The sequence below is a fragment of the Protopterus annectens genome, chromosome 17.part0 (assembly GCF_019279795.1).
Source record: "Protopterus annectens isolate FY-2018-M chromosome 17.part0, PAN1.0, whole genome shotgun sequence".
In the NCBI taxonomy this organism is placed as follows: Eukaryota; Metazoa; Chordata; order Ceratodontiformes; family Protopteridae; genus Protopterus; species Protopterus annectens.
In genome coordinates, this window is record NC_056751.1 from 126,881,517 (window position 1) to 126,909,122 (window position 27,606).

The window sequence follows — 27,606 nt, forward strand, 5'->3', positions numbered from 1 at the left end:
CATTGCAATAAAGGCCTCACCTAAGGAGCAGAGAAGAATGGATATTAACCATATTGGTTTCCACTCTGCTAACTTACAGGTGATATGTAATGCCCAGGGTATAATATGTAATGTGATAGAAAAAAAAAACACCAGTAGATCTCAAAACCAAAGTATGCAAGGGTTTATTCACAAAAAATAAGTAAGTGTGTTCATTCCTCAGTATAGAAGTTCATCAGGCTGAAATTCCAAACTCAGTGGTGGACATGGTTGCTGGATGAGTAGCCTGTGGAGGGATCAGCTACAGGAAAAGACTATGCCAGATGGAAGTGAGTGCACTCAGCATCTGGTTCATACCTATGAAGAAAACTAAAACAGATTATACAGAACATTAAAAATGATGCATACAAACCTACACCCAGACCATGCTATAATATGTATAAACATCAAATATAGGCTACCCATGTAACAGAATACAAAAGGCATGAGAGGGGGTGGAAGACTAGACTAAGCTGGCTAGGGAAGGGATTCCATCTTCCTTACTATGTAAGTGTGCAGTGATGGGCTCTGAGGATGTTTGAGTGAGTATCAACTGGGGTACTGCCCCAATAGACTTTACAGTACTGCACTGGGATCTAATACACAGATTCAGGGCAACCACAGGACTCATGTGTGTTGGCCATGCATATCCCTGTCCACATGGATGCCCTCTCCTGGAAAGATCACAGGCGTGATTCACACCACCTAGAGAGAACTGAATGCTGTCTGCATGTATGCCTATGTTGCAAAGTGCTTCCCTCAGCAATGGATGATGGAGTGGATGTAGTTGCACTACCTCTTAATGACCATGGCCTCCCTCTTCCATGGCAAACCTTCCACTGGAGACAGTGGTGTACTTCCACAGGAAGGGCATTAATCATGATGTGTGACTGTACAGAGGCATCAGCTTTGTGAAAACTCTGTACACCCCATGTCTACGATCTTGTATATGTGGCCTATGCGCTCCCTGAAGTCACCTGTGTTGGTGTCTGCCTGTTCCTGTATTATGGCCCTAAACACATTTTGGTAGAGGCAATGGGCACACCTAGCTTGCATGATGAATGATATCCATGGTGTGTACAGCCACATGGTGTGTTATGTTCATGCTTTACATGTTACCAAATATCCTGGAGGATGACATCTAATGCACACATGCTATTAAATGGCACTGCTTATTACAGGAAATACAGAATATCCATACACAAATTTACATCTCTAAATTGTCTGCAGACATCACTTTTAGTGGGTAAGTGCATAGATCTCACTAATTATACCACCTGCAAAACAGAAACTTTCAAAAGTGAAGCTGCATGCTGCCAACATATAATGCCCTGTGACAGTATTCCACAGCTGAGGAGCATAACAGCTACACAAGCCAGAGAGAGAACATACCCATTAGCTATTCATCATTAGCCCAAATAGATTTATGCATGGAGGTATGGTTTGTATCCATGCAGTACTGTATACCAAAAACACATCCAGTGTACTCTCCCAAGACAATATACAAGGAACATGTTGGCTGCGAAAGGGGAATGTGGGTTGTTTAGAAACACAACTGTAACCATCAGGGGCCAGCACATCTGCTATATAAAATTTCGCAGTGCACACTGTTCCTTTCACAGGGCTATCTGTCCCCTCCCCCACTCCTCCACCATCAACACACAATCTACAGTACTGTCTACTCACACTGACTTATATAAACATCTTGACATAATGTCATGCACCATGTGTTAGGAGTCCTACTTACTTCCATGTACATCAAAAATCCCCCTACACCTACAAATATAATACAAGTCAGTATTACAGCAAGTTCTGTTAAAATTTAGCAATGTACAGACCCAACAGACAACTGTCATATCATATCATTAAACACTAGAAACTCTGTACTTGATCTATAGGTATTGCATGTGTATCAGCATACATATCAATCATAAATTCATTGCAAGTTAGCCTGCCACCCCATAGTATCCTCCCATTTATCCTGCAGTGGCAGTAGACACTCAATTAAGGTAACACTTTAAAGAACAACATAAACAGTACAATTGCATGCTGTCATGAAGGCCCTGAGACATCACAAACAAATATGACTACTGAGTGACTTTCCCAACAGACTTACTTTTCAAAGACAAATGCTCTGCTTACCACTCCTTAACAGTGTTGCAAAAAGCTTGACTTGTTACTGCTTAACAATTTTCCATAGCATGATGAGGCAAATGGTGGACACAGGAGCTTATATTACACGATTGTGAAGCTTCTAGCTCGACAATAATGCTAATGAGGCACAAGCTACTGAATGTATATGAACTGCATATTTTCCTCACTGTGGCAAAAAAACACTGCCATGCTAGTATGAGCACCTGCAAGCTCATTAAGCATGTGTTGGTGGTTCAATGCCCCCTGCAGGGATGTGGGTAAATCTTGTTTAGGTCTATAGCCCCATACAGGTATTGAATAGCAAAACTGCTATCGCAGTTAGACATCATGAAGCCATTATTCAGTTTCCAAGGCGGTGTTCACACCCTAACGCCATGATGCAACTCATACCTTTCAGCCTGCTGACATCAAAAATCTACCCAGAGGCTCTTGAAAAGTAGGGACATCTGGCCAAAAATCTGGACAACTAATTAGCATAACATCTGTGTATCAAACCAGTCCCCCCCACTCCTGATCAATGTTAGATATTTAAGTGCCATTAAGGCATCAGATAACAAAATTATACCCTGGCATCTAGTATTTATTTATTTAACATTTGTTTACCGGGAAGGTCTGACTTGGAATGAGCCAATTTTCAGCTGAGGCCTGGGGATAAATGCTCCAGATACATGTCTTTGTAACATGGGAGGAAACCAGAGCACCCAGAGGAAACCCACCCAAATACAGGGAGGGCATGCAGACTCCACACAGAAGGCAGCCTAGGCAAGAATCGAACCAGAGAACCTGTTGCTGTGAGGTAACAACACAAACCGCTGCCCCACTGCACCATCCAATTCCATTTTGTATTTAAGTGCCTTTCAGGCACATTATGCAGAGCAATTCTTGGTGTCAAGTTTTCCCCCTGACCCTGTGCACTGTTAAGGTACATAGCTAAACAGTTATCCCTGGTGTCTAGTGGTTTCTCCTAATACACTGTTGCAGGCATGGCTTATTAGTCTAGGGGTATGTGGAAGTTTGACATTCACCCTATCCAGCTCACCCCCCTCCACACACACACAAACACACACACACACACGCGCGCGCACATACATACATACATACACACACACACACACACACACACACACACACACACACACACACACACACACACACACACACACACACACACACACACACACACACACACACACACACACACACACACACACACACACATGCAAACCCCTCCTCACCAGATCTCATTCACTGGTATACTCACCCATTCACCCAGTATGTATACACGTACCGAACCTACCCCCTCACTCACCCCCCCCTAGATCTACCTCCCATGCTGACACAAATACACACATGCACACACACATCACACAAACACACACAGACACACACACACACAAACTAACACTACCTATCCAATAAACTCCAGTCGTTACTTCTTCTGCAATGGATGAACGTGGTCTTTTGGCTATGTTCATTAATGCAAGTTGCCAAGACCACCATACAATTTTACTCAGATGTGTAAATACCTTACTGTAGGCAGTACAGGTAAGAGTACATGGCTAATTAGCATATACCTCTCCTCCAAGAATACCACATTAGCACCTAGCACAGCCATGAAGTCAGCCCACTTTAGTGCTACGCATATTCATGCAAAATGCTGTGGTAGAGCTGTTTCCATGATTTCCAAAAAGTTACTTTGAGGTGTACAGCTCATGTATACCTTGCAGTAGCTTTTCTGAATTCAAGTTAAGGAATAGCTTTGCCTTTTGAATCTTAAGTTATTATTTGAAGAGGTATCAATAGTACTTGACAAATGACAGACAGTGAGTGCTGTTTATCTTGACCTTGCTATGGCATTAAACAAGATTCCATACAAGGGAATAAATGACAATTTGAAAAGCATTAAACTTCATTCCACATGTAACTCAGCAGGTAAAACACATTGATTAAGGATGAAGACTCAAAAAGTCAGGAGGTTACTTTTCAGTTGTAGTGCAGGTTACCAGTGTTTTCCATCAGAACTCTGTAATGATGCTTCCACTTGTTCTGAATTATTACTACCATGAATGTTCTTCTTTTGGCTTTTCCTGGTTAAGGGTCGCCACAGCGGAACTACAGTCTGCTAATGATTGGCAGTAGATTTTTACGGTGCTGAGGTGCCAGCTTGATGCCCAACCTTCAACGAAGGCACGGCCATTCACACATGTCTTTCGAACGCCACTTGACCGCAGGGAGGACATGCAGACTCCACACAGAAGGCGCTCCAGCCGAGAATCGAATGGGAGAACCTCTTGCTGTGAGGCGACAACGTTACCGCTGCACCACCGTGGCTTAATTATTACTACCATGAATAAAATAGGAAAATGGCTCTGGAAAGACAGATATGTTAATAGCTGTGACTTAATAATATAACTACTTCAGTAAAAAATGTCAAAATTTTACTTGATGGTTCACAACAAATAAATGCCTACTGATCTGGTAATGATGTCATCTTTCAATGTTAGTAAATATAGCATGTTAATAACTGGCAAAAAATTACATAAACTACAATTATAAAACCCCTGCAAAAAAAGGACTTTTTTGCATTTTTTTTTTGTTTTTTTTTTGGCTCACCGTTTTTAGTATTTAATTTTTTATAAACGGTGCTCCAAAACAGATTGTTGAAATCCCGTAGTTATACCCTCCTGGATGCTTAGAATGACAGATGACATGATAAACTGAAAACATATTTCATAGCAATAAAATCTGCATATACTACTGCAAATATATCAACAAAACTATGAAGGAAACCTTTAACTATGTCTTGCTGTCACTGCACAAGGTGCTCTTAGTATTTTTTAGTATATATGATCACTTGACCACAGGAACTCACTGCAGTGTGTCTAAGTATAAACATGCAGTGCATTGTTTAGGGAGAAAGGTAAATAATAGAGCCTACTGTGGAAACAATTTTGCCAGCATCATCCTTTTTGTGGTGGAATAAAACTGCAGACTTCCTGAATGTTTGGCATTGGTGTTATCCTTATTTTGTTGTGTCAGTGCTGTTATACCTAAGCACTGCAGCACCCTCTGTCCTGACTGTTCAGTGTTCTGGCTCGCTGCATTCATGCCACTGCTTTACTCTATGCATGTCTAGTGTCAAGCTTTAAACCAATTTTTTTCATATGGAAAGCAAAATGAAAAGATCAGAAAGGCCCTAAAAGACAAAATGAATAACCCAGCTATGACTGACTTAGGCCTAATACAAAGTTAGCATGTATAAATAATTAATTGGAAGGCATTGTAAACAATGACTTATTAACAGTAATGCAAAACGAAAAGGGCATAAGAAGGTATCATTTCATTCATTCATTTATTCTCCTCTGCTCACTTTATCCAATTCAGGGTTGTGGGAGAGTTGCAGCTGAAAAAGGCAGGAAAAAAAAAGTAATCCTGAATAGAACAACAGTCTGTTACTAGATGTACACACTAAATGCACACACACACACACACACACACACACACACACACACACACACACACACACACACACACACACACACATGGCATGTACACCATCAGAGAAGTTAGATGATCCCCATTTTACCTACTGCATGTCTTTGAAATGTTCTAGAAAGTGGAGCGCCCAGAAATACCCTGTATGCACATAGGAAGGACATGCAAGCTCCATATAGAAGACATCCCAGCTTAAAAAACAGAGAACCAAGCAGTACTGTGGCCAGCAAGGCCAAACACTGTGGACCACAGCCCTCTACCAGCAATATCTAGCAGAGCTATTAGAAGCCAAGTAGCACCAGGCAAGGTCACTCAGAAGCAGAATAATGTTAATGATCAGTACAAACACCCAATGACATCACATCGCATTTAATTTGTATGATTCCAGAAGCCACATGCCTACAAACACACATCTAGGCTGAAGGCAGTCCAAAGCAATACTACTAACACATTGTGTGGTATGAAATAAATGTCATAAGAAAAAAAAAGCAAGACTAAGGCGTATTAATATATGTACAATAGAAAAAAAGGAGAAGAAGAAACATTACAGGAACAGAAACTGCTATATGCCCCAGGTTGTTCTTCAGTGTTCATTACCTTTCAAAAGAATAGATGTACAAGAATAAAAAGTGAGCATCTCAAATTAGAAGGTCAAGTCAGAAAAGTATGTTAGAAATAAAAGAAAGTGGACATGTGAAACAGCCTTTCCTAGGTGTCAATATCCAAGATCGGTGGAAGAATTAAAGGCTTCATAAGACAGACATAAGGCAATCACAAAGACAAACATAAGGTAATCACAAGACAGACATAAGGTAATCACAGAGACAGGGAGGAGGAGGTAGGCATCTGGCTGGTGGAATCTGCAGCTTGTGTGGAATGCAGAAAATTACAGACTGGTTTTATCAGGTAGTGTTTCTTATCAGAATGTAATTCCTACATTGCTATGAAGTAAAACACAAAAATTCCACCAGTAGACAAACCACACTAGTAGCCAGAAATCCAAACTAAGTGCAGAGAAAAGCAGCAGTTTGGAAACACAGCAGTCATAGTTCAAAGTATCCACATGTAAAATTGTGAGAGTAACGAGCAGGTTAAAAATGGATTTCAGTGGATTTTATTCTGAAAATGTAAAATAAATATTCCGCATTTCAGTTTGCAGAGTGCACTTGGCAAAAATATACAGCTTGGCATTCATTGTTATTAGGAGTCAGAAGTAAAATATTTTATCTTTTATAAACTATGCAGTTTGTGAAATTTAATATCTACAAGCAGGTCAAGACAAACTCTTGTATGCAGCTGTGTCTCATCAACAGGACTTGCAAGATAAGAGCTAGGCCGAGGCGTTATCCTTCAGGAACAGAATGTCTGAAATAAGGAAAACAAACTGTCAGCAGACCAGCTTGAGAGGAAAGACATATTATTCTGGCAAATTTCCAAAACGCTGATGCAGGCAGAAAAGACACTAAAGACTGGGACTTTTTTTTGTAAGAGAGACTTTGATTTTCCTATCCTTACAGATCTGATGCTGTAAGCTGAAGTACGGCTTTGTTATTTGTGTATATCTTTCATTGTTAAACTAGATGTCTACTTCATATGCAGAGTAAATGAATGTCATAACAGCTGAACTGACTCCTTGTTTTCATTGAGTAAAGGTACAGACTACCTGAATAGTATAGTGCAGCTTTAAATTTTACAGTGGTGAGACCAGTCTAGTGCAAACAACCGGGGGGGGGGGGGGTGACCCGAAGAGGTGCCTCTCACAGTAAGACAATCCAGCACAGACTTTTTTATAATCGATTCTTCTCTTCCCAAAACTTTGTCCTTTGACTGGAGGACAAACACTGCAGCACAGTACAGGGCAGTACAGTAATTCTTCTTCATAGAGCTGGTGAAATACGGAGAGTAGGTCGTACTGCCGGACTTCGCTTCACCTGCATCTTGTGAAAGACAGCAAAAAATCCTCCCACAACTGATCTTCGTGTCGTCTGGCCACCTTGTCCTGAACATTTGTGGTAAATATTTTCTTCTGTTTTTCTTTTAACAATGAAAACAAAAACTGAACCAGCTTGGGAGTGGCCTAATGGTTAAGGTGTTTGCCTTACAACAACAAGGTGCAGGGGTTTGAGTCTCACAGGATAATTGGGCTAGCTTTAAAAATGGCTCGCAAGGGCAGTTAGCCTAGTACTAATCTATGAACCTATGAAAATGCCAAGAAGTGCACCAAATCTTTTATTGTTGATGTATCTGAATCATATGTAGATGTGTGAAATTATTTAAATACATAGTACAATCAGCATGTTAGCACCTGTAAGTCTTTACTACGTAAGGCAGAAGTGTCACAGAATGTACAGAAATGTGTTATTTAAATGTTGCTTTTGACATGCCTTGTCATAAACATATTGTACATATTGTACAAAACCTGGAACACAACCAGGATAAAGTGATGTTGAAGCACAGACAATGGTTCCTGTTTCTATATATCCTGTTGCAAAAGATTTATTAGAGGGTGATGCAAATGTCAAAGTTTGTACTTTACAGTCTGATTTGCTGGAGTTTAAAGATTGGATTGCTAACGTTAGCAACCAGCAAGATCTTGACCTCACGGGTCACTTTCAGACTTACTGTGATAAATTGAATGCATCTGGTAAAATGCATACTGACACTGTTAAATGTACAAAGACATTTTCTCAGTTTTTGAAAGCCTCACAGACGGAAATTAAGACCTTTACACAAACTGTTATTGAACAAGGCAGTAAGGCTATTTCTATAATAGAAGGGTTAATAAATAAAATTGTCCATTTGCAAGAAAAATATGACAAGCAACTGGCTGACACACAGCATGATGTAACTGTTGCAAGGGAGGAGACAAACACATTACGAGCTCAATTAGAGACACAGGAATCTGAGGCTGCTAGAGCAGCAGATTTAGCTAATCAAGAGCTTTTAAGATTACAAGCCTTGTTAAAAAAATATCAGTCTAAAGTACTAGAAACTGCTGTTACCAGTCGTATCATAGCCTCAGCAGGTTTTTTTCTGCTAAAGTTTATCATCAGTCTAGGATGTTAGAAACTCTCCCTAAGTGGGATGAACAGAAGGGTATTTTAATAACATGATTACATTTGAAGCTTGGGTTCTTAAAACTGTAAGCACTGTATGGAATTATACACTTGAGCGTTGCTTCTGGAATTTTATCCCTCAGCATTTTATGGCTTATATTTAGTAAAAGCAGTATCCAGTACAAACTAAACACCTAAGAATGACAGTAGTATTGTTAGCATACACTAGAGGGCAATCTCTCACACCAACACTTTTAAATCAACTGGTCTTCCCACCATCTCCCCCAAGAAACTATCATCTTAGGTGATTTCAATATTGACTGGCAATCCTGTTCTGGCAACAATCCAACCCATCATGTACACCTTCATGGCTTCACCCAACTAGTCCAGTCACCAACAAGGATAAATAAAAACTCCAGCAAGCACACTACCCTGGATTGGATACTAGTCAGTAAGATCCCCCAGTTATATATAACAGGCTGCTTATCAGATAGCCTCAGTGATCACTCCCCAACATTCCTACTCAGAAAATACCTGTACCAAGCTAAACCTGTCATCTATCGTCAAATACGTAAAAAAATAAACTTTAACCCACTCACATTCATCTCATCCCTCAAAGGATGTAACTGGCATGCTCTAAAGTAACTCAGTCTAGATGACGCAGTTGAATTTTTTAATACTACCTTCCTGAACATCCTTAATTACCATGCCCCCATAAGATTTTCCAGAACCAAAGCACAACCCTCCCCATGGCTACAGAAAACCACTAAGTCAGAAATGAAAAACAGGGATAAAGCCTGGGAGCACTGGCGCAAAACCAAAACCCCCCCAGCTAGACAAACATTCCTAGAACTACGCAACAGAGTCAAAAAGCTAATAAAACAGGACAAATTCCAATACTACCAGTCTGCCCTAGACTCCTCACAACACAGCCCCAAACAATTCTGGTCCTCCATAAACTCCATCCTCCACCCAGGTAAAGTCAGTACACCTCCTCCTAACATCCCTCACTCCTCAGAAAATATTGCTACCTCATTCAACACACACTTCACCCAAACCATACTATCACTAGCTAAACAACACAACCCCCCCCTCCAACCCACACCTTCAACTAGTAATCTCCCCACTGCCTTCTCTTTTTTTCCTGTACCTACCTCCAACATAAAAAAACTCTTAACTAAACTTAAACCCACCAAATTAGCAGCAGACAACCTCCCAAGTGAATACCTACAAATTGCAGCTGATGCTCTGGCCTACCCAGTATCCATCTTGATTAACAGATCTCTGTCAGAAAGTTACGTTCCCACATTGTGGAAAGTCTCACATATAATTCCCCTCCACAAAGGCGGACCCTCTGCAGAACTAACCAATTACCGCCCCATAGCTATTCTCTCTCCACTCTCCAAAATACTAGAGAGATGCATACACTCTCAGGTCTCACACTACCTCCTTACTAACATCCTCCTTTCCAGTACTCAGCATGGTTTCCGACCAAACCATAGCACCACCACTGCCTTACTCTCCTTTACTAACACTATCCTTCAGCATAAAAACAATGGCTATCTCTCCTCTGCTACTTTCCTAGACCTATCTAAAGCATTTGACATGGTCCCACACAAACAACTTATCTCTGTCCTCAATAACCTATCCTTCTCACAATCAGTCACCAACTGGTTTCAGAGTTACCTGTCTGACCGCCAACAATCCGTTATATGGCAGAATGACATATCTCCCCAACTACCTGTCTCCTTGGACCCCTACTTTCCTCTGTTTACACCAATAATCTAGCCTCTGCCACCAAACATGGCACACTCATCCAATACGCAGATGACTCAACCATCATCTGCTCAGCCCAGTCCCTACCCAAACTGCAAAAAGTCACACAGGAAGCCTTTTCCTCTGTTGAAACATGGTTATCCGATGCCCAATTAATACTCAACCCAAACAAAACTAAACTACTCATCTTCCAACCCACCAAACATACTCAAAACAACTCTCACTTTAACATCACAGCAAAAGACAACACCACTATATACCCAACTGAACACACCAAATTGCTAGGAGTGGAAATAGACAATAAACTAAAATTTGACATTCACATATCCATGACCATAAAAAAAGTCTACAAAAACCAGGAGCATTATACATAAATAAACAATTTCTCACCAAAGCAGCAAAGATTTCAATAGCAAATTCTCACCTTATCTCCACCCTACTTTATGCCTCTCCAGTATGTACCAACCTAAGGCAATGTGATCTAAACAAGGTAGAGACCTGCTACAACAAAATCGCCAAATTCGCCACAGGGGCATCCTACCGTAGTCACCACTGTCTCTCACTTGCTGAACTGGGCTGGCTTGAACTCCTTCAATGGTATCAACTCTCACTCGCCCACAAACTAGTAAACCATCCACTAAATGTCCCATCCCTCCAGAATCTACTCCAACCTTATCACACCACCAGACCACTAAGATCCAGCAACAAAAATCACTTGCAGATCACTAAAGCCAATCACTTGCAGATCACTAAAGCCAATAACTCTGCTGGTGAAGCACTATTCTCTAAGTGATTTTTGCAAGTGATTATACAGCAGGAACTTCTCATTGTTACATTTGTTAATGCCTGTTATGTACTTCACTGATAAAGATTCTAGTTGTCTACTGATGTACTATGTTCTTCATCTGTAAATATGTTGTAAGTAATTTCTATGTTAAATTGTTAATCGCTATGTAATCCAATGTAACTACTGTCTGTTTATTTTACTGTGGAGCTTTTCTCCCCGGGCCTCCGCTGAAAATGGACCCATGTCGAGTCGGACACTCCCGGTCAACAAATTTAAATAAATAAATAATAAATAAATAAAGATCAATTTCAAATGACAGTCTATGATTTCTTGAAAGAACAAGCTGAACATTACCAGCTGGCATATATACTAGTTAATGGCAGTAATAAATCAAACTTATTTATGAGGAATCTTCAAATACACTCACAGAGTTAGTAGATAAATTGCTGAGAGCACGTATTATGTGTAAAGATAATACTATTCATAAGCAAAAGATTTACACTCCCCGTTTTGCACCCATTAAGTAAGGGGAAGGAGGCGTGGGAGATGGATTAATCAGGGACAGCAAGTCCCACAGCAAGTAATAGGACAATCATATCAAGGGCAAGTTATACAGGGGCAACAACGGGAAGCTTCAGCTCCCCCAGCCACTCAGTTAACTTCTCAAGTTACTCAATCTATAGAGGGTCCTCCAAAGAGACAGCATATTTGTTATTCCTTTAAACAGGTAGTTCATACTAAAAATGATTGTAAATGTTATCGCAGATGGTGCCAGAAACAAGAGGCAATGGGTACGTTTCTTACAGTGAAAAATGTTGATGTCACGTGTACCATGATAGCAACAGGTAATGCAGGCAGAAGTACAAGCAGTAAACTTCAGAACAATATGTGACAGAGAGTAACAGGGGACCACAGCAACAACCCCTATATACCACAAACACCCAGCAGTCCGGATTGCCAGTACAGCAAAGGGATGGTGTGACACCTAGTGTCAATGTACAAAATAATATTGTTTTAGCACACAGAATACAACTGTTCTTTCTGACTTTGTTCCTGAGGGTCCAGTAAATCCTAATTATCAGCAGCAAACAGCTCTGCATCATATAGTTGGACAAATACAACAAGGTCTAGAATCTGATGACTCTTGTTCTGCATTACATTAATGGCATACTAATACAGTCTGAAACAAAAGTACAGCATTTAGCTAAAGTAATACAGGTCCTTCAAACACTGCAGGAGGCAGGGTTTAAGGTTAAAAGTGAAAAGGTACAACTCATGTCATCTGAAGTAAAATTTCTAGGTACTAGTTTACGTCCTTCTGGGGGTACCCCTTGTTCGGGGAGGGTGCAGGGAATTTTGCAAATGAATAAACTGGTGACCATTCTGGATTTGCACAAATTTCTAGGTATTATGAATTATAATCGGGAATTCATAGAGGACTATGCCAGCATGGCAGTTCCTCTGTATGACATGATTTCTAGCCAGAAAGAATGATCCTTTCTGGAGTGGGAACCAAAGGAAAATACAGCTTTTTGTGATTTAAAGGCAACATTGGCCAAGGCTACAGAATTTGTAGCTCCAAGACTAACACGTCCCTTTGTATTACAGGCAGTAGCTGGACCCAACACACTCTCTGTTGTGCTTTTACAGGAGTGGCCTCAGGACTCTGATGCTAGAATGGAAAAGACTTTACGCCCCATTACATTCTTTAGTAAAAAAATTACACATGTTGAGATGGGATATCACCTGTGCATTCAGCAATTTTTGGCCATTTACTGGGGTTTAAAACAAACTGACTACTTAACAGCTTTTTTCAAAGACATTATAGTACAGATACCACATTATGCCAGACAGGCTTTGGTAAATGAAACTCAGTTAAATAAACTGATTGATGATGTCAGTCAAGCAGTGTTTGCAAAATGGTTGGCATTATTTAGTGTCAAGCAAGTTACCATAAAGGCAGGAGATAAGTATTACTTATCTAATTTCATAGGATATGAAGGAAAACGACACAAATGCATTAGGCACATTTCAAATCCAGAAAAGCCTATTCTGTCTCCTGATTTTCAGGAAGACAGGCCATCCATCTTTGTTGACAGTGCTCGATTTTGGAACAATGGACAATATCGAACTGGATTTGCAGTAGTACCAGAAAACCCTTCTATTGGACAGCCGACTGATTCAGTTACCGGGACACATGTCTGCTCTGCGAGCTGAACTGAAAGCAGTTTTTTATGTGTTGCAGCATTTTCCACCTGTCAATATCTTTTCAGACAGTGCATATATAGTTAATTCTCTGTGGCTGCATATGTCTACATGGGCAAGGAGAGGGTTTGTCGATAATATGGGCAAACCACTCAAGCATGCTTCTGTGTAACAGACTATTTGGAATTTGGTTCGTAGTCAGTCCCTTGTGGGTTGCTACAGTATCTTAAAGGTAAAAGCTCATCAAAAAGCTACAAATGAAATTTTTCGGTTAAATAACTATGCGGATGAGATGGCAAAAAAGGCAGCAAAGGAAGGAATGCAACTGTATCCTACAGAACACCTTTCTGGTGTACCAGATAAAACCACTGCAGTACATTCCATACAGACATTTTCAGCTCGAAATTTGAAAATGTATTCTTGTAAGAGAAAGTCCAGGGCAATATTATGCATAATGTTTTGAAGACGGTTCTAGTCCTCCTTGTATACCATACCAACAGGCACGACAGTTAGTGAAATTTAATCATCAGGTATTGGGACATTTGGGTACACAAAAGTTATGGCCCATTGTAAAGAACAAGTATTGACATCCACAGTTAAAGAAAATCTGCGATTTAATGCATGCTGAATGCTTAATATGTCTGCAGGTTAATGGATAGTAATTGACAAGGACCCTTTGAAATAATTGCTCAGTTAGGACCTCTAGTGTACAAAGTTAAAAGAAAAAAAATAAAATGATTCTTGTTCATAGAGAGCAGTTAAAAGCCATTAAGTGACTTCATGTTTTGTATTTTTTTTTTGTAGACTCACAGCAATTAGTCATTACAGGCAGCATACATTGGGCATATGTTCTATCAATATTAACAGGTAAACCTACCTCTGTTCATACAGACCATTTGGTTAAAATCCCTTCAACCTGTAAAAAAGTAGGTAGACAGTATCAAAAAGTTGTGGTACATTTTAACATCACATTCCCAGATACAGGCAAGTGCTGGTATAAAAGGACATAGTATGATACTTTGCTGAGAGGTTTGGGTACCAAAATGGGGGTTCTTAATGCAACTGATATTAAAATTCTAGCTAATCATTTAAAAGTAATGGGGGAAGATATCGCTCAGATTGTATATTTACAAGCATCTTGGAATCCAAAGATATGGAAAACACATTTGCACAATATAAATTATCAGCAGTTTTTAGACAATTATGATGCTATGCAGCTACATCAGTTGAAATTTGATGGTAACAGGACAATTTTTACAGGTCATACTATAAAATTACCTTTTGTCGGATGTTTATCACATGTTGATTTCCTTAAATGGAATAATCAGAGCTATGTGTTTACCGAAACCATAGAAACCAGGAATTGGAATTATGATTTAATACAGCTTTCCAATATATATGTATCTTTGGATACTTTAAAAAACATAATGAACAATACTAAGATTCTCAGAGAGTACTTGGAAAAAAGAAATAAAAGTATGTTGTATTATGAAGCATTAAGCATCATTGCAAAAGATAAATTACTTAGCTTGGCTGAAAAAAAACAAAAAAAAGATACTGCTCACAACTGGTGGGGTATCTTTACTGGTTGGTCAAAATCAGGAAAAAAACTGTTAAGTTGGTTGATACATCCTATATTAGTAGTGTTAGGCATTATAGCCATGTTAACTATCTGGAATTGCTATCTAAGTCGCTATTTGTGGAAAACGTATAAAATCCAGCAAATTATGATGGTTAACCTAGGTAAATTGGAAAAGGTTTCAATATGTACAACTGAAGTCAAAAATGGACAGTCATTTTCTGCTTTTTAATTAAAGAGGGAATTGTGAGAGTAACAGGCTAAAAATGGATTTCAGTGGATTTTATTCTGAAAATGTAAAATAAATATGTTGCATTTCAGTTTGTACAGTGCACTTGGCAAAAACATATAGCTTAGCATTCATTGTTATTAGGAGTCAGAAGTAAAATATTTTATCTTTTATAAATTTATGTTTTATAAATTTAAATTTATACATTTAAATTTATTTTTTATCTTTTATAATTTATGCAGTTTGTGAAATGTAATATCTACAAGCAGGTCACGACAGACTCTTGTATGCAGCTGTGTCTCATCAACAGGAAGTGCAAGATAAGAGCAAGGCCGAGGAGTTATCCTTCAGGAGCAGAATGTTTGAAATATGGAAAACAAATTGTCAGCAGACCAACCTGAGAGGAAAGACATATTATTCTGGCAAATTTCCAAAACTGCTGATGCGGGCAGAAAAGACACTATAAAGATTGGGACTTTTTCTTTTGTAAGAGAGACTTTGATTTTCCTATCCTTATAGATCTGATGCTATAAGCTGATGTACGGCTTTGTTATTTGTGTATATCTTTCATTGTTAAACTAGATGTCTACTTCATATGCAGAGTAAATGAATGTTGTAACAGTGGAACTGACTCCTTGTTTTCATTGAGTAAAGGTACAGACTACCTGAATAGTGTAGTGCAACTTGAAATTTTACAAAATAGGCAGCAAACAGCAGGTAAAATAAATCCAAATATGGAAACACAGCAGTTACAATTCAAAATATCTAAAGTAAAGTAGGCAGCAAACAACTGGCAGCAGTTAAAATAAATCCAAGTTTAATGCATATACAAACTGGTAAGCGATTTTGCTATGGAATCATAGCTTCTTCAGATTCTAATGAAACAACATGTAAGAACAACATATACCTTTGGATCAGAAAAATAGCTACCACCAAATGCAAGTCTCTAGGCCCAAAAACAAATATAGTCCAAATGTAAACAAACCAAAGAAGGACCAGGAGCAGGCTGCTGATTCCAGTTTCAAAGTAGTTTATTCCAAAAAAAAGGGGATACACTTTTAAAATTTCTGCTACATGTAATACTAAACATGTGGTATATCTTGCACATTGATTTGAAATGTTTTAAATTCTATATTGGGAAAACTGATAGGGCACTTAAAGATAGAATCAGAGAACATTTATATCATATTAATAAAAGGGATAAAGTTACTGCACTTTCTAAGCATGTCAGTGACAGTGATGATGGACATATTTTCAAGTTTATTGTGATAGGAAGGGTTAATGAAAATATCAGAGGTGGTGATGTCCGCAATAAAACTGAGGCCTTAGAAGCCAAATGGATTGTTAGACTGAAAGCAGACTGTGGGCATGGTTTAAATGACCATATACCTCTGAAGCCTATTTTAAAGAAGAGACCACTTTTTCGATGAAAACGTTTTTCATATGTGTTTATATTTTAAGTATTAGTTTTTAATATATGCATTTAATATATATATTTTTTAATACTTTTATTAAAGTTTCATGTGTATTTTCAATACATTATGTATGCTTTTATATTTGTACCACTTTCTTTAAGGAAATGTGTATGTGGCTTTAAGTAAAAATATCATGTGACCAGTCACTGGCTGTTTTGCAGCACTTCTAGTGTATAAAACGATGCTTAAATGAAACATTGTTACACCTGACGAAGTGGGTTACACACCTATGAAAGCGCTAGTGTTGTTTTGTGTTTGGATGTCATCTGTTCTGAAATAAACTACTTTGAAACTGGAATCTGCAGCCTGCTCCTGGTCCTTCTTTGGTTTGTTTACATATACCTTTGGATATTTTAACTTGTGACTGGGGTTTGTGTGCTTCTGGTAGAAGTTTTGTGGTTTATATTTTGGACATTTGGTTTTAACAGCAGAGCATGGATGAAGGATTTTCTGGTAATCCAGCTATAGGCACTACAATGAACCATAAGCAGTTAACCGTGAGAAACAACAGGATGACAAGATTTCTGAATGTTGATACAAACCCCCTGTTGAGTGGTGAGTACTCTTTGAATGAATCTAATACTGTTGAAGGGGAAGCAAGGAAGTTATTTGCTGCTAAACTGAGGACTGTAGAAAATAATTTGTATGAACTTAAATGTTATCAACACCAGAGACTACATTTTGAAGCTGGTATTCAGTTTAAAGTTATACTAAGGGGCCTTAAGATTCTTAATATGCCCTTGCATGGCACTCGCTACCCTGAATTATTAGCATCTTGGTATTAAATTACCTTGGAGACTATTTTTCACTACCTTCAATAGCTGATAGACTTTTTATACCTAAAGAAACTGAACTTTGTGCTGATATCGAACGACAAGAAAGTGAACTCTATACACTAATGTCACCAAATGAGGTTGATCTGGCCATTAATAAGATTTTAGAGAATATGAGTACCTATGACAAGAAGTTAATTAGCAGTAAGAGGAAGAAAACTGTGATTTAAGTGATTTTCATGCTGATCATGTTTTTTTCCAGGCTAAGAACTGTGACTAATGAGAAAGTGAACACAGCAGTATCCTCTGATGCATTTGAAGGCCATGATGACATGGCCTTAGCCAAAACAGCACCAAGTAGATCTCTTAAATTAACTACTATGTTGAGTGATAACTCTGTATTACCACTCCCCCCAATGAGACCGGTAACAAAATGAATACTAACCAAAGAGGGATGACTCCAGCTATGACTAGTACTGCTGAGCATCCAGTGGTTAGACAGAAAACTGCTGTTGCTTCGATGGGGCAGGGTTTTCCGACTCTGCCACAGCCCATCAAAACACATGGATTGGGCAATCGCTCATGCAGTCGAGGGAGGGGGAAGTGGAAGAAGGGCCACAAAGGAAAGGAGAGCAACACTTTAAAGAGAATGTGGCTCATGACAGACGGACACTGATACACAATATATCTATGAAGACACTGTCTGAGGCAGAAGTGCCCATTTTGAGTATTTCCATTCCATCACAAGGTTGTGATGTCGTGGATGTTATTTTTGATTTGAAACTGTTTGCAAGAAATATTATGTTTAAGTTACAGTTTGGAGAGACTGGTTCCGACAAGAATGTTTTATTTTGTGAACCTAGTACATTTGTTCCTGTCAATAATTCTACTTTAGAAGTGTTTTTGAGAATGTGTGAATCTGATATTTATAATGTGTTACAGAAAGGTAAAACTGATTACAGGTTTGTTAATTTGTCACCAGAAGAGTGGCATGTTCTTCGCGCTCTTATGAATGAACAAAGTATTGTGATAAAATCTGCTGACAAGGGGGACATGGTGGTTGCTATGAACCATGAATTTTATTATAATAGCTCAAATGCTATGTTATCCGATAGTGAAAATTATAAATGTATTTCTAAGGTTGAGTTATATGGTTTTATTAGCAGTGTTCATGTTTTGCTCCATAATGCCAAGTTAGAAGGAGCTATTCCTGATGATTTATACAGGTACCTAAAAGTTGATTTATCTCTTGTTCCATTATTTCAGGGTTTACACAAGATTCATAAGAACATGAGCCATCCTCCGTTTAGACCTCTAGCTGCTGGGGGGGTGGCTCACTGAACCTATGTCAATTTATCTAGAGAAAATTTTGAGACCAATGTTGGATACTTACGTCTTTGTGTTAAAAGATACACAGCAATTTCTTTTTGATTTGTATGAGTTTTCCAAGGATGATGTGTATCTGTCTAGTAACCTTTTGGTAACACTTGATGTTGTATCACTGTTCACAGTGACACCTAACCAGCAGGATATTTTAATGATTAAGAATTTTATTGAAATGAGAAGTGATGTGGATGCTAGTCAGATTGATTTCATTATATTTCTCCTTGAGATGGTTTTAGAGAATAACATTTTCACATTCGACAATAGATATTACCATCGGAGGTATGGTGTAGCTATGGGCACATCTTGTGCCAATAGCTATGCCAATGCCATTACGGCCATATGTGAATACAAGTTTCTAGTGAGTTCAAGATGGTAGGGTTATAAAATAAAATTTTACCAATGGTTTGTGGTTGACCTTTTTATGGTTTGGACTGGCACCATAGTGGAATTAGATGAATTAATTTGCTACCTTCATTCCACTATAGACTTTTTGCTGTTCACTGCCACTAAGTCCCAGACTGAGATACCCTATTTGGATGTTATGGTGAAGAGGGAGCCTGGCAGTCATAGACTTATTACAAGTCTTTATAGGAAGGATTGTTACAAACCGAGTTTTGTCCATCACAGCAATATGCATCCTAACCATGTGTTTGAGAATCTGGTGAAGGGACAAATGTTAAGGGCCTCTAGGCTACATGTTATAGACCAGGATTTTGAGGAATTTATTGTGACAGTGAAGGATGATTTTGAAGTTAGGGGGTATAAGTTGACTGACACAGCTAAGGGTATGTGTGGTGCCCACCAGCTTAGGAAGAGTATTGGAAGAACCTATTTTATGACCCCCACCTGGGACCCACATAGACAAGTTATATGGAACAATATTTTAAGAGTCCCTATGAATTTTTTCCAGCGACATAAATAAGGTCACTGATGTAATTAAAAAGAATTGGCATATTTTAACCTCTGATTCATCTGCTGAAGCATTAATTTGCACATCTCCTAAGTTTTACTATAGGAATATGGCAGATTTAAAGAAGTTGTGGTATTACCTGGATAAGTTGGGTTATGAGTTTATTTAGCCAACTGTGAGCAATGCAGCTCATTTTAAGTTGGCAAAACCAATCGTCGGTTTCGTGAACGTGTTAGGGACAATATATATTGTATAAATAAAGGTAACCCTGTCAATGCCTTATCTAAACATGTTCGGATGCAAGGTAATACGCATAGGTGTTCTTTTACTGTGTTAGATGCTATATATGAGAATGCTAAGTTGGGTAACATTGAAAATGAAACAGAAAGATGTGAAGCAAGATGGATAGCCAAACTATGTTCTCATATGGGGTTAGGTTTAAATGAATTTGTACCTTTGAAACCTGTTTTAAAAGCCAGAAGGAAAAGGAAAAAGTAATGCCTATTTCCTTTTTGCTGGGTACACTGTTTTAGTGAGTTCATCTTTAATTATTTAATTGTTTTATTAGTTTTAGCCTTTGATTGGTCTGTGTATTATGACAGTGTTATATAAATGTTTAGTAAACATGTTTTTTCATTAGGATCTGAAGAAGCTATGATTCCATAGTGAAATCTCCTACCAGTTTGTATATGCATTTAAATCTGGATTTATTTTACCTGCTGCCTGCTGTTTGCTGCTCATTTTACCTGCGGATATTTTAAATTGTGACTGCTGTGTTTCCATACTTGGATTTATTTTACCTGCTGCCTGTTGCCTATTTTACCTGTGGAAATTTTGAACTGTGACTGCTGTATTTCCACACGGGTACTTTTTCCTGCACTTAGTTTTGATTGCTGTGAAGTAGTTACATTTGCTAACTTCTCACACAATAATCAATTACTGTCTTTTAGGCAAAAAGCATTTTTTATTTCAACCTGATCCGGTATTATGACATGTCACTGCAGAGTTAAACTAGTAAGTTTACCATGACTATAGTAGGACTGCTAACTTGTTATCACATAGAAGACAGAGACCATATGGTCGAAGGTCTGATATGCTGAATGTTTAGTAGGGCAGGAAGACTGTTTTTGTGGTACAGTGGGGATCGGGGAATTTGCCCTTTTCCCCACTGTAGTGCGATCTTGGAGTTGGTATATCTAATTAGCAGGGGGTATGAGGGGTGTAGATGGGAGAAGGAGTTAGTGTTTGTTGTGTTTTTGACTTTTCAGAACATCAATCATATGGTCAAAACCATTTAAAGGTCAATGTCCTGAAACATCAGTCTTTTGATATGTGTGTGTGTGTGTGTGTGTGTGTGTGTGTGTGTGTGTGTGTGTGTGTGTGTGTGTGTGTGTGTGTCTGTGTGTGTGTGTGTGTGTCTATGTAAGTACTGGGTAGGTGAGATGGTCAACAGATCTTTCAGCTATGGCCCAAGCTCAAAGAGTATACATACAAAGAGAACATACAGTGAAACAAGAGCAACATGTCATGTCAATAAAGTTACATAAGACAAAATGAAGTTCCATATAAATACAATTACATAAAGGAACAGCATATACACATTTTTATAGGAAATACTAAAGGAAAGTATAAAAGCAATTTGCTTGATCACTAGTCTTTAATACAAGAAAAACATAAATTGTTAATTCAAAGTGAAGTATTCAGTATGTCTAGGATATTATCCATTGTTTTGGAAACAGATACACAAGTATTCTCTTAGAGGTGTTACTTCATAGTAAACTTAAATGCCACAACTGTTTGTTTTTTGATATCATCAGCTGGGTGATTCCAGCTGATATGATCTAGTCTGGAAAAGACTTTTTCTGCAATAACTGTTTTTAAATTGTAGCCTGACCAGGTGAAAGGGACCTTGAAAGTTTCTGAGGGAGTATGTCTCATTTCTGAATTATGTATTCTTCACGAAAGTGGACAGTAACCTAGACCGATCATTTTAAAAAGAGCAGAACTCTGAAGAGATAATGTCCTGATCTTTTACTTAAAGTCAAATGATGGATTTAAGTAGGTCACAGTGGTGTATGGGTGAATCTGCTACGAGAAGGAATCTATACTGACATACTTCTTGACAGCCTTGTATAAAGATTATGTCTGTAGATTACATTATATATTCTTAAATGAAGAATAATGAAAGAATGTGTAATATACTGTAGATACATAAATGTGTTCTCTTAACATTAATGTTTGTCTTTGTCAAGTAGTTCAATGTTAGACTCATTTTAACTTTATCAACATTTAACTGTTGTTTCTTTTATACAGAAATGGAAACAGTACATGTATAACATACACTAGCGTGCTGCATTTATAATTTCTACCCATTTTATAGTATTGCTTGAAAAGCAGTCAGTTTTATATTTGTTAAGGACTTTAATGAACCACCCTGGGTTTAGAAAAAATCCTCATCTCTCATGTAAATTGTCTACCACAGGTAGGTCAATTTATGATAGGCAATTTACACCACAGTGAGTAAAAGCAATTTGAAGACAGCTATGGTTACAATGAGAAAGGCCTAAATTTTGGCTCATTAGCATATTTCTAAATTCCCCTTGTTTAACACTAGCACTGTCATAGTGTTTTCTCTGATGGCCCATGCATCACGTTGACAAAGGCACCACCTGCACTCACAATTGCACACACAATCATGCTCACTCACAAGCCCCCCCACACACACAATCAAGTACACTCACAGAAACACTCACCCATGCACTCCATGAGCTACATTCCAACACACGTTCAGGCCCTCAGTTCCCTACTTAACCTCCTACAGCTGGACATGCCTGCAATGTCACTGTTTCCATAGGTGTGATGGGCAATTGCAATATTTTTTTTTCCAAAATGTTTTTATTCATTTTATAACACAACTTAACAGTATAGTAACAAGAAAAAACAAATAAACTATATGTAATGTCCATAACAATTAAAAAAGCAATATACACAGAACACTTAATCTTTCTCTAACAGCTTACACAATTTTGTCCAAGCAATTAAATGATGAGTTATGTTGTTAGTCATTGCTTTTATAGTAGAAATCTCATTCTTACAAATGTATTTCACAAGATGAATAAACTCAACTTTAAAGACAGGAGTAGATTGGGATTTCCAGTTTTTAGCAACAATTTTCCGTGCTATAGAGAGGATCGAACATAGTAAAAATGTTTGTTTTTTGAGGTATGGCTTCAGGAAAAGGAACATTGAAAAGGATAAGACAGTCAGAAATTATACAGTTGTCATTCCACAGAGCTGTACAAAGATATTTAAAGTCTAACCAAAATGGGGAAATTATTTTGCAATTAACAACCATATATATCCAGTCAGTATCAGGGTGTCCACATCTCCAGCATTTCATGTCACCCTTTTTGTACATTATTGCTAGTCTATGTGGGGTGAAAACATATCTATGTAAAAATTTCCATGTGTATACACACCAGAACAGGGAATATGTAGATTCCTTCACCGGTTATAAACAAAGTTTTTTTTTTTATCTTTTTCTGAGAATACTTGTTTATTAACTTCACTTGAATAATTCCAAAAAGAAACATCTGTTTTACTAAAATAATTTCTGAGAATTTTATAAATAACAGATATGTATGAAGTGTTCTTGGGTGAGCTATAAATAATTGTTGAGATAAAATCCAAGATGTTTAAGTTCCTCTTACTGTATGCCTCTAATGAGGGTACGAGATTAGTATGTATAAAATCCTTACAAGTTTGGCTGTCCAGACAATTACAATTTTGCAAACTATATCTGCTGATCAAATAGTCTGCAGAACTTATTTTATTAGCTGAGAGAAATTGATTCCAGTATAACAGGTAACCCTTCTTAAATTCTAACATCTTCTGAGTATCAAAAGATACCAACATTCATTTGTATAGGCAATAGGAAACATAATTTTTAATAAATTCTTAATTAATTGATTAGAAAACATAAGCTTTTTAAACAACAGCAATATTTGGTTTGTAAGAGGTATAAGAACAAGTTTTGACCTTTCACTTTGAATGTATAATTTTAAAATCCATATAAAGATGTTTATATGTATTTGAGCATATGGTTTAAGCAATGTCCTGTTACTATTAAGAAGTAAAGTTTCATGTACAGATTTCCAATATGTTGTATAAGAAGTATTATTCCAAAGCAACACTATGTTAATAAATGCAGAGTTTAAATAAAAATCAATATTTGGAAACCCTATACCTCCTTCATCCCAGCTTGTGGTGTGCCAGAAAAGAGAATTTCTTGGTTTTTTTGGGATACCAAAGTAAGTTGAATAATAAGTTATTAATTTTCTGTTTAGTTTTGACAGGTGGGGGAATTGTTACAGCTTGGCCAGTGAATAAGATTTTAGGTAACAGTATCATTTTGATTAAAGATAGTCTGATTTCAAATGTTAAGAACAGTCTGTCCCAACTGTCAATTAGACCTGTAATTGAGTTGTTGGTAGTTAGATGTGAGTGATTTTTTTGTAATTAGATTCAATAATGATACCTAGATATTTAATATGTATGCCTTCCCAGTTTATGTCTCTTTTTGATCTAAGTTTCATAGTAACATTTTTATTCACTAGAAGTGCCTGAGTTTTGTTGTGATTGAATTTTAGATCAGAGATGTTTGCAAAGAAGTCAAGATTATGTAATAGGCGATCTACTGAATTTTCATTAGAAGTTATTAGTAGGTAATCAGCAAACAGTTGTATCTTGGGGGATAATTTGTTTGACACTTTATATCCTTTAATGCTGTCATTATTTCTAACATAATTTGCGAGAGGCTCAATAACCAGGACAAAGAGTAATGGGGAGAGGGGGCACCCCTGTTTAGTACCTCTTAATATTTCACATGGGCTAGATGGATAAGATCCAAACTTTACATAGGCTATGGACTTTTCATATAGTTTTTTAATTAATCCTATAAGGTTTGGGGAGAAATTGTATTTTTTCAGAGCTTTAAACAGATATGGCCAACTTAGGGAGTCGAAAACTTTATCTATATCAAGGCTTAAAATAGAAAGCTCATTTTTTTTCTTGTTTGCTGTCTATTAAGAATAGTAATCTAATTACATTGTCTTGTACCTTTCTGTTTTTGATAAACCTGGTTTGGTCTTCATGAATTAATATTGAAAGAATATTATTTAATCTGTCTGCTAAGATAGCCATGAATATCTTGTAATCAATGTTAAGCAAAGAAAAAAGCCTGTATGATATGCAAAGGTTGGGCTCGTTATTTGGTTTTAAGACGGGAGAGATGATAGAATATTTCCATGAGGGAGGGATGTTTGCTGTAGTTTTAACTTCTTTGAATGCACTGAGTAAGATTTTCAAGATGTTATCATGTAAGAGTTTGTAAAATTCCAGAATTAGACCATCCAGCTCTGGTGCCCTTGTTGTCTTAAAGATTTTTTTATTTGTTTCTTTAATTTTTTAAATGAAAAGGGTTTATCTATGTTTTTAATATTGTGTTTGGATAGCTTCTTTTGAATATTATTAGCAAGAAAGTTGTCTGTACTTTTATCACTTGTAGAAGAGTTATTATTATTAATATTCTTGTAATGATTTTTAAAACATAATAAGATTGTTTTAGATCTATAACTTTGATAGTCTGATTATTTCTAGTGTATATTATTTCTTTTATGTTACATTTTTCATTTAAATGTTTAGACCTAATCGCAATCTAGTGTATACTCTTGGGATTAATTGAGTAGATTGTAATATGATTTTTTCCAGATTTATTAATATTTTATGCTGCAGGACGTCCTGATATTCCTTGTTCAGTTTACATATGTCAGCTAATGCAGATTTGTCACTTGCTGTAAGTGTTAGTTTTAGTTCATCAATTTCTGTCATTCACTGTTTCCTCCACCCTTAATATTTTACACTGCTGAATGATTCATAAATCAGAAGCCACTGGCATTTCTTGGGGAGAGCACATAGCTAATTAGCATTAGCTGCTCCCTACACTGTCGATTTATCAAGCACTTCTACCAGCTAAACTGCCCTACACACTGAGCCTCCCACTATTGGGAAACTTCAGCTATAGGGTGGTCTGTGAATTAGAAAGACTTAGCAAAAGGGAGAAGCAACCTTCATTAAGGCTTCCCACTCAGTGTAAGCCTTTCTTGATCCCAGCTGACAGCAGTTCTACAGTTCTTAAACAGATAAATAATACTTCTAATATCACCTACTAAATCACCTACAAATAAAAAATGAGTTATATATTGTTGAGGAATTCCTTTTTTTAACTTTGATACCTTAAAGCTGGTGGTTATAGAGGCATACTTGTTGTCTGCTGTTTCTGGATTGCCAATCAGATAGTCCCAGCTTGTGAACATTTTCCAGCTGAAAGTGAAGTTTGCATCATCTCCTTCACCTGTACTCTCATTAGCATTTCTGGCCATCCTGTAAAAATAGTGTATAATAAAATGACATTATGACTTGCACTATAAGAAATATGAATCATAGCACCGCACAATACATGTTACTCTGAAATCTGAAAAAATGAGCCTTGCTCCTTTATTTTAAAAAATCATTCATCTTTATAACTTTTGTGGTCTGTATCAAGCTCTACCACTGACAGCCTTTACAGCACTAAAATCTATAAATTAGAATTAGTCACAATTTATTTATTTATTGATTGGGAAAGTCCACTGGGCCAAGGACTCATTTTCAGTGGAGGCCCAGGGAGAAAAGCTCCAAAAAGTTACAAAAAGTTTGATATAACATCATCTTTAAATGGTATAGGCAAGATAAAGGCAAGATGCAGATGTTAAAAATTACAAATGAAGCATGATACAATCCATTCAATCCAATCTGCTAGACTTTAAGTAATTCAGTTTACACAGTCAGATAAGAAAAATAAATATTATGTAAGTTAATTATACAGTTCAAAGGCTAGTAATAGAAAATCTTGAGAAGTAGAAAAGATAGAGAATAATTAGCTAATATACTGAGGTTTATAAAGTACTTGTTAGGCGTTGTAGACTAAAGAACATATTTAAGGTGGTTTAATCATGTGGTTACAGGAACAGATATGGTTATTAAGATAGTGGTCTTTCAATGCTGATTTGAATGTTTTTATAGAGTCTAGTTGGGTAGTAGAGGGAGGGAGAGCATTCCATAGTTTGGCAATGGCATGGAACAAAGGCATTTTCCAGCTCTATTGTTGGGTTTAGTTATGGTTAGGAGTTGTTTATTAGAAGACCTAAGATTCCGAGTTGGGGGGGGGTGTTTGTATCATAGTTTGAAGAGAAGGACAGTAATTTGGGTTGTATATCAGTTTGTGGGTAAGAGTTAGTTGGGTGTAATATAGATAATGGGGGAATTCAAACCAGTTTAAAGCTTTAATGGCCAGGCAGTGATAAGTGCAAGTTGGCATACTGGAGACAAATTTTGCTATTTTGTAGTAGCACAATTGTAACTTATTCATGAGAAATGTGTGTAGGTTAGTGAAAATGGGGTTACCATAGAGGAGGGAAGAGAGAAGTAGACTGTTAGCCAATTTTAACTTGGTGGACCTGTCCAAATAGAGTTTATGACTAGAGAGTTTATTTAGCTTAAATGGGTCTTTTTGACTGTTCTGAGTATATGATTCTCAAAGGAGATTTTATCATCAATTATAATGCCAAGTAGTTTTGATGTTTTTACAATTTCAATTCCATTATTGTTTTGTGAGAATATTTTAAAGTCTACAGTGAGAGGTTTGGATGAGAATAGTAAGAGTT

At 37.4% G+C, this 27,606-nt stretch overlaps 1 protein-coding gene across 1 annotated transcript in view; it reads right to left on the reverse strand.

The window, feature by feature from the left end:
- The window catches only part of TMC2 (transmembrane channel like 2), a 499,206-nt gene that overhangs the window by 336,716 nt on the left and 134,884 nt on the right, over positions 1-27,606 (reverse strand). The window contains exon 7 of the mRNA XM_044058938.1: positions 26,137-26,284. Within this exon, the coding sequence (XP_043914873.1) occupies positions 26,137-26,284 (148 nt within the window). The remainder of the gene's footprint in view (positions 1-26,136; positions 26,285-27,606) is intronic.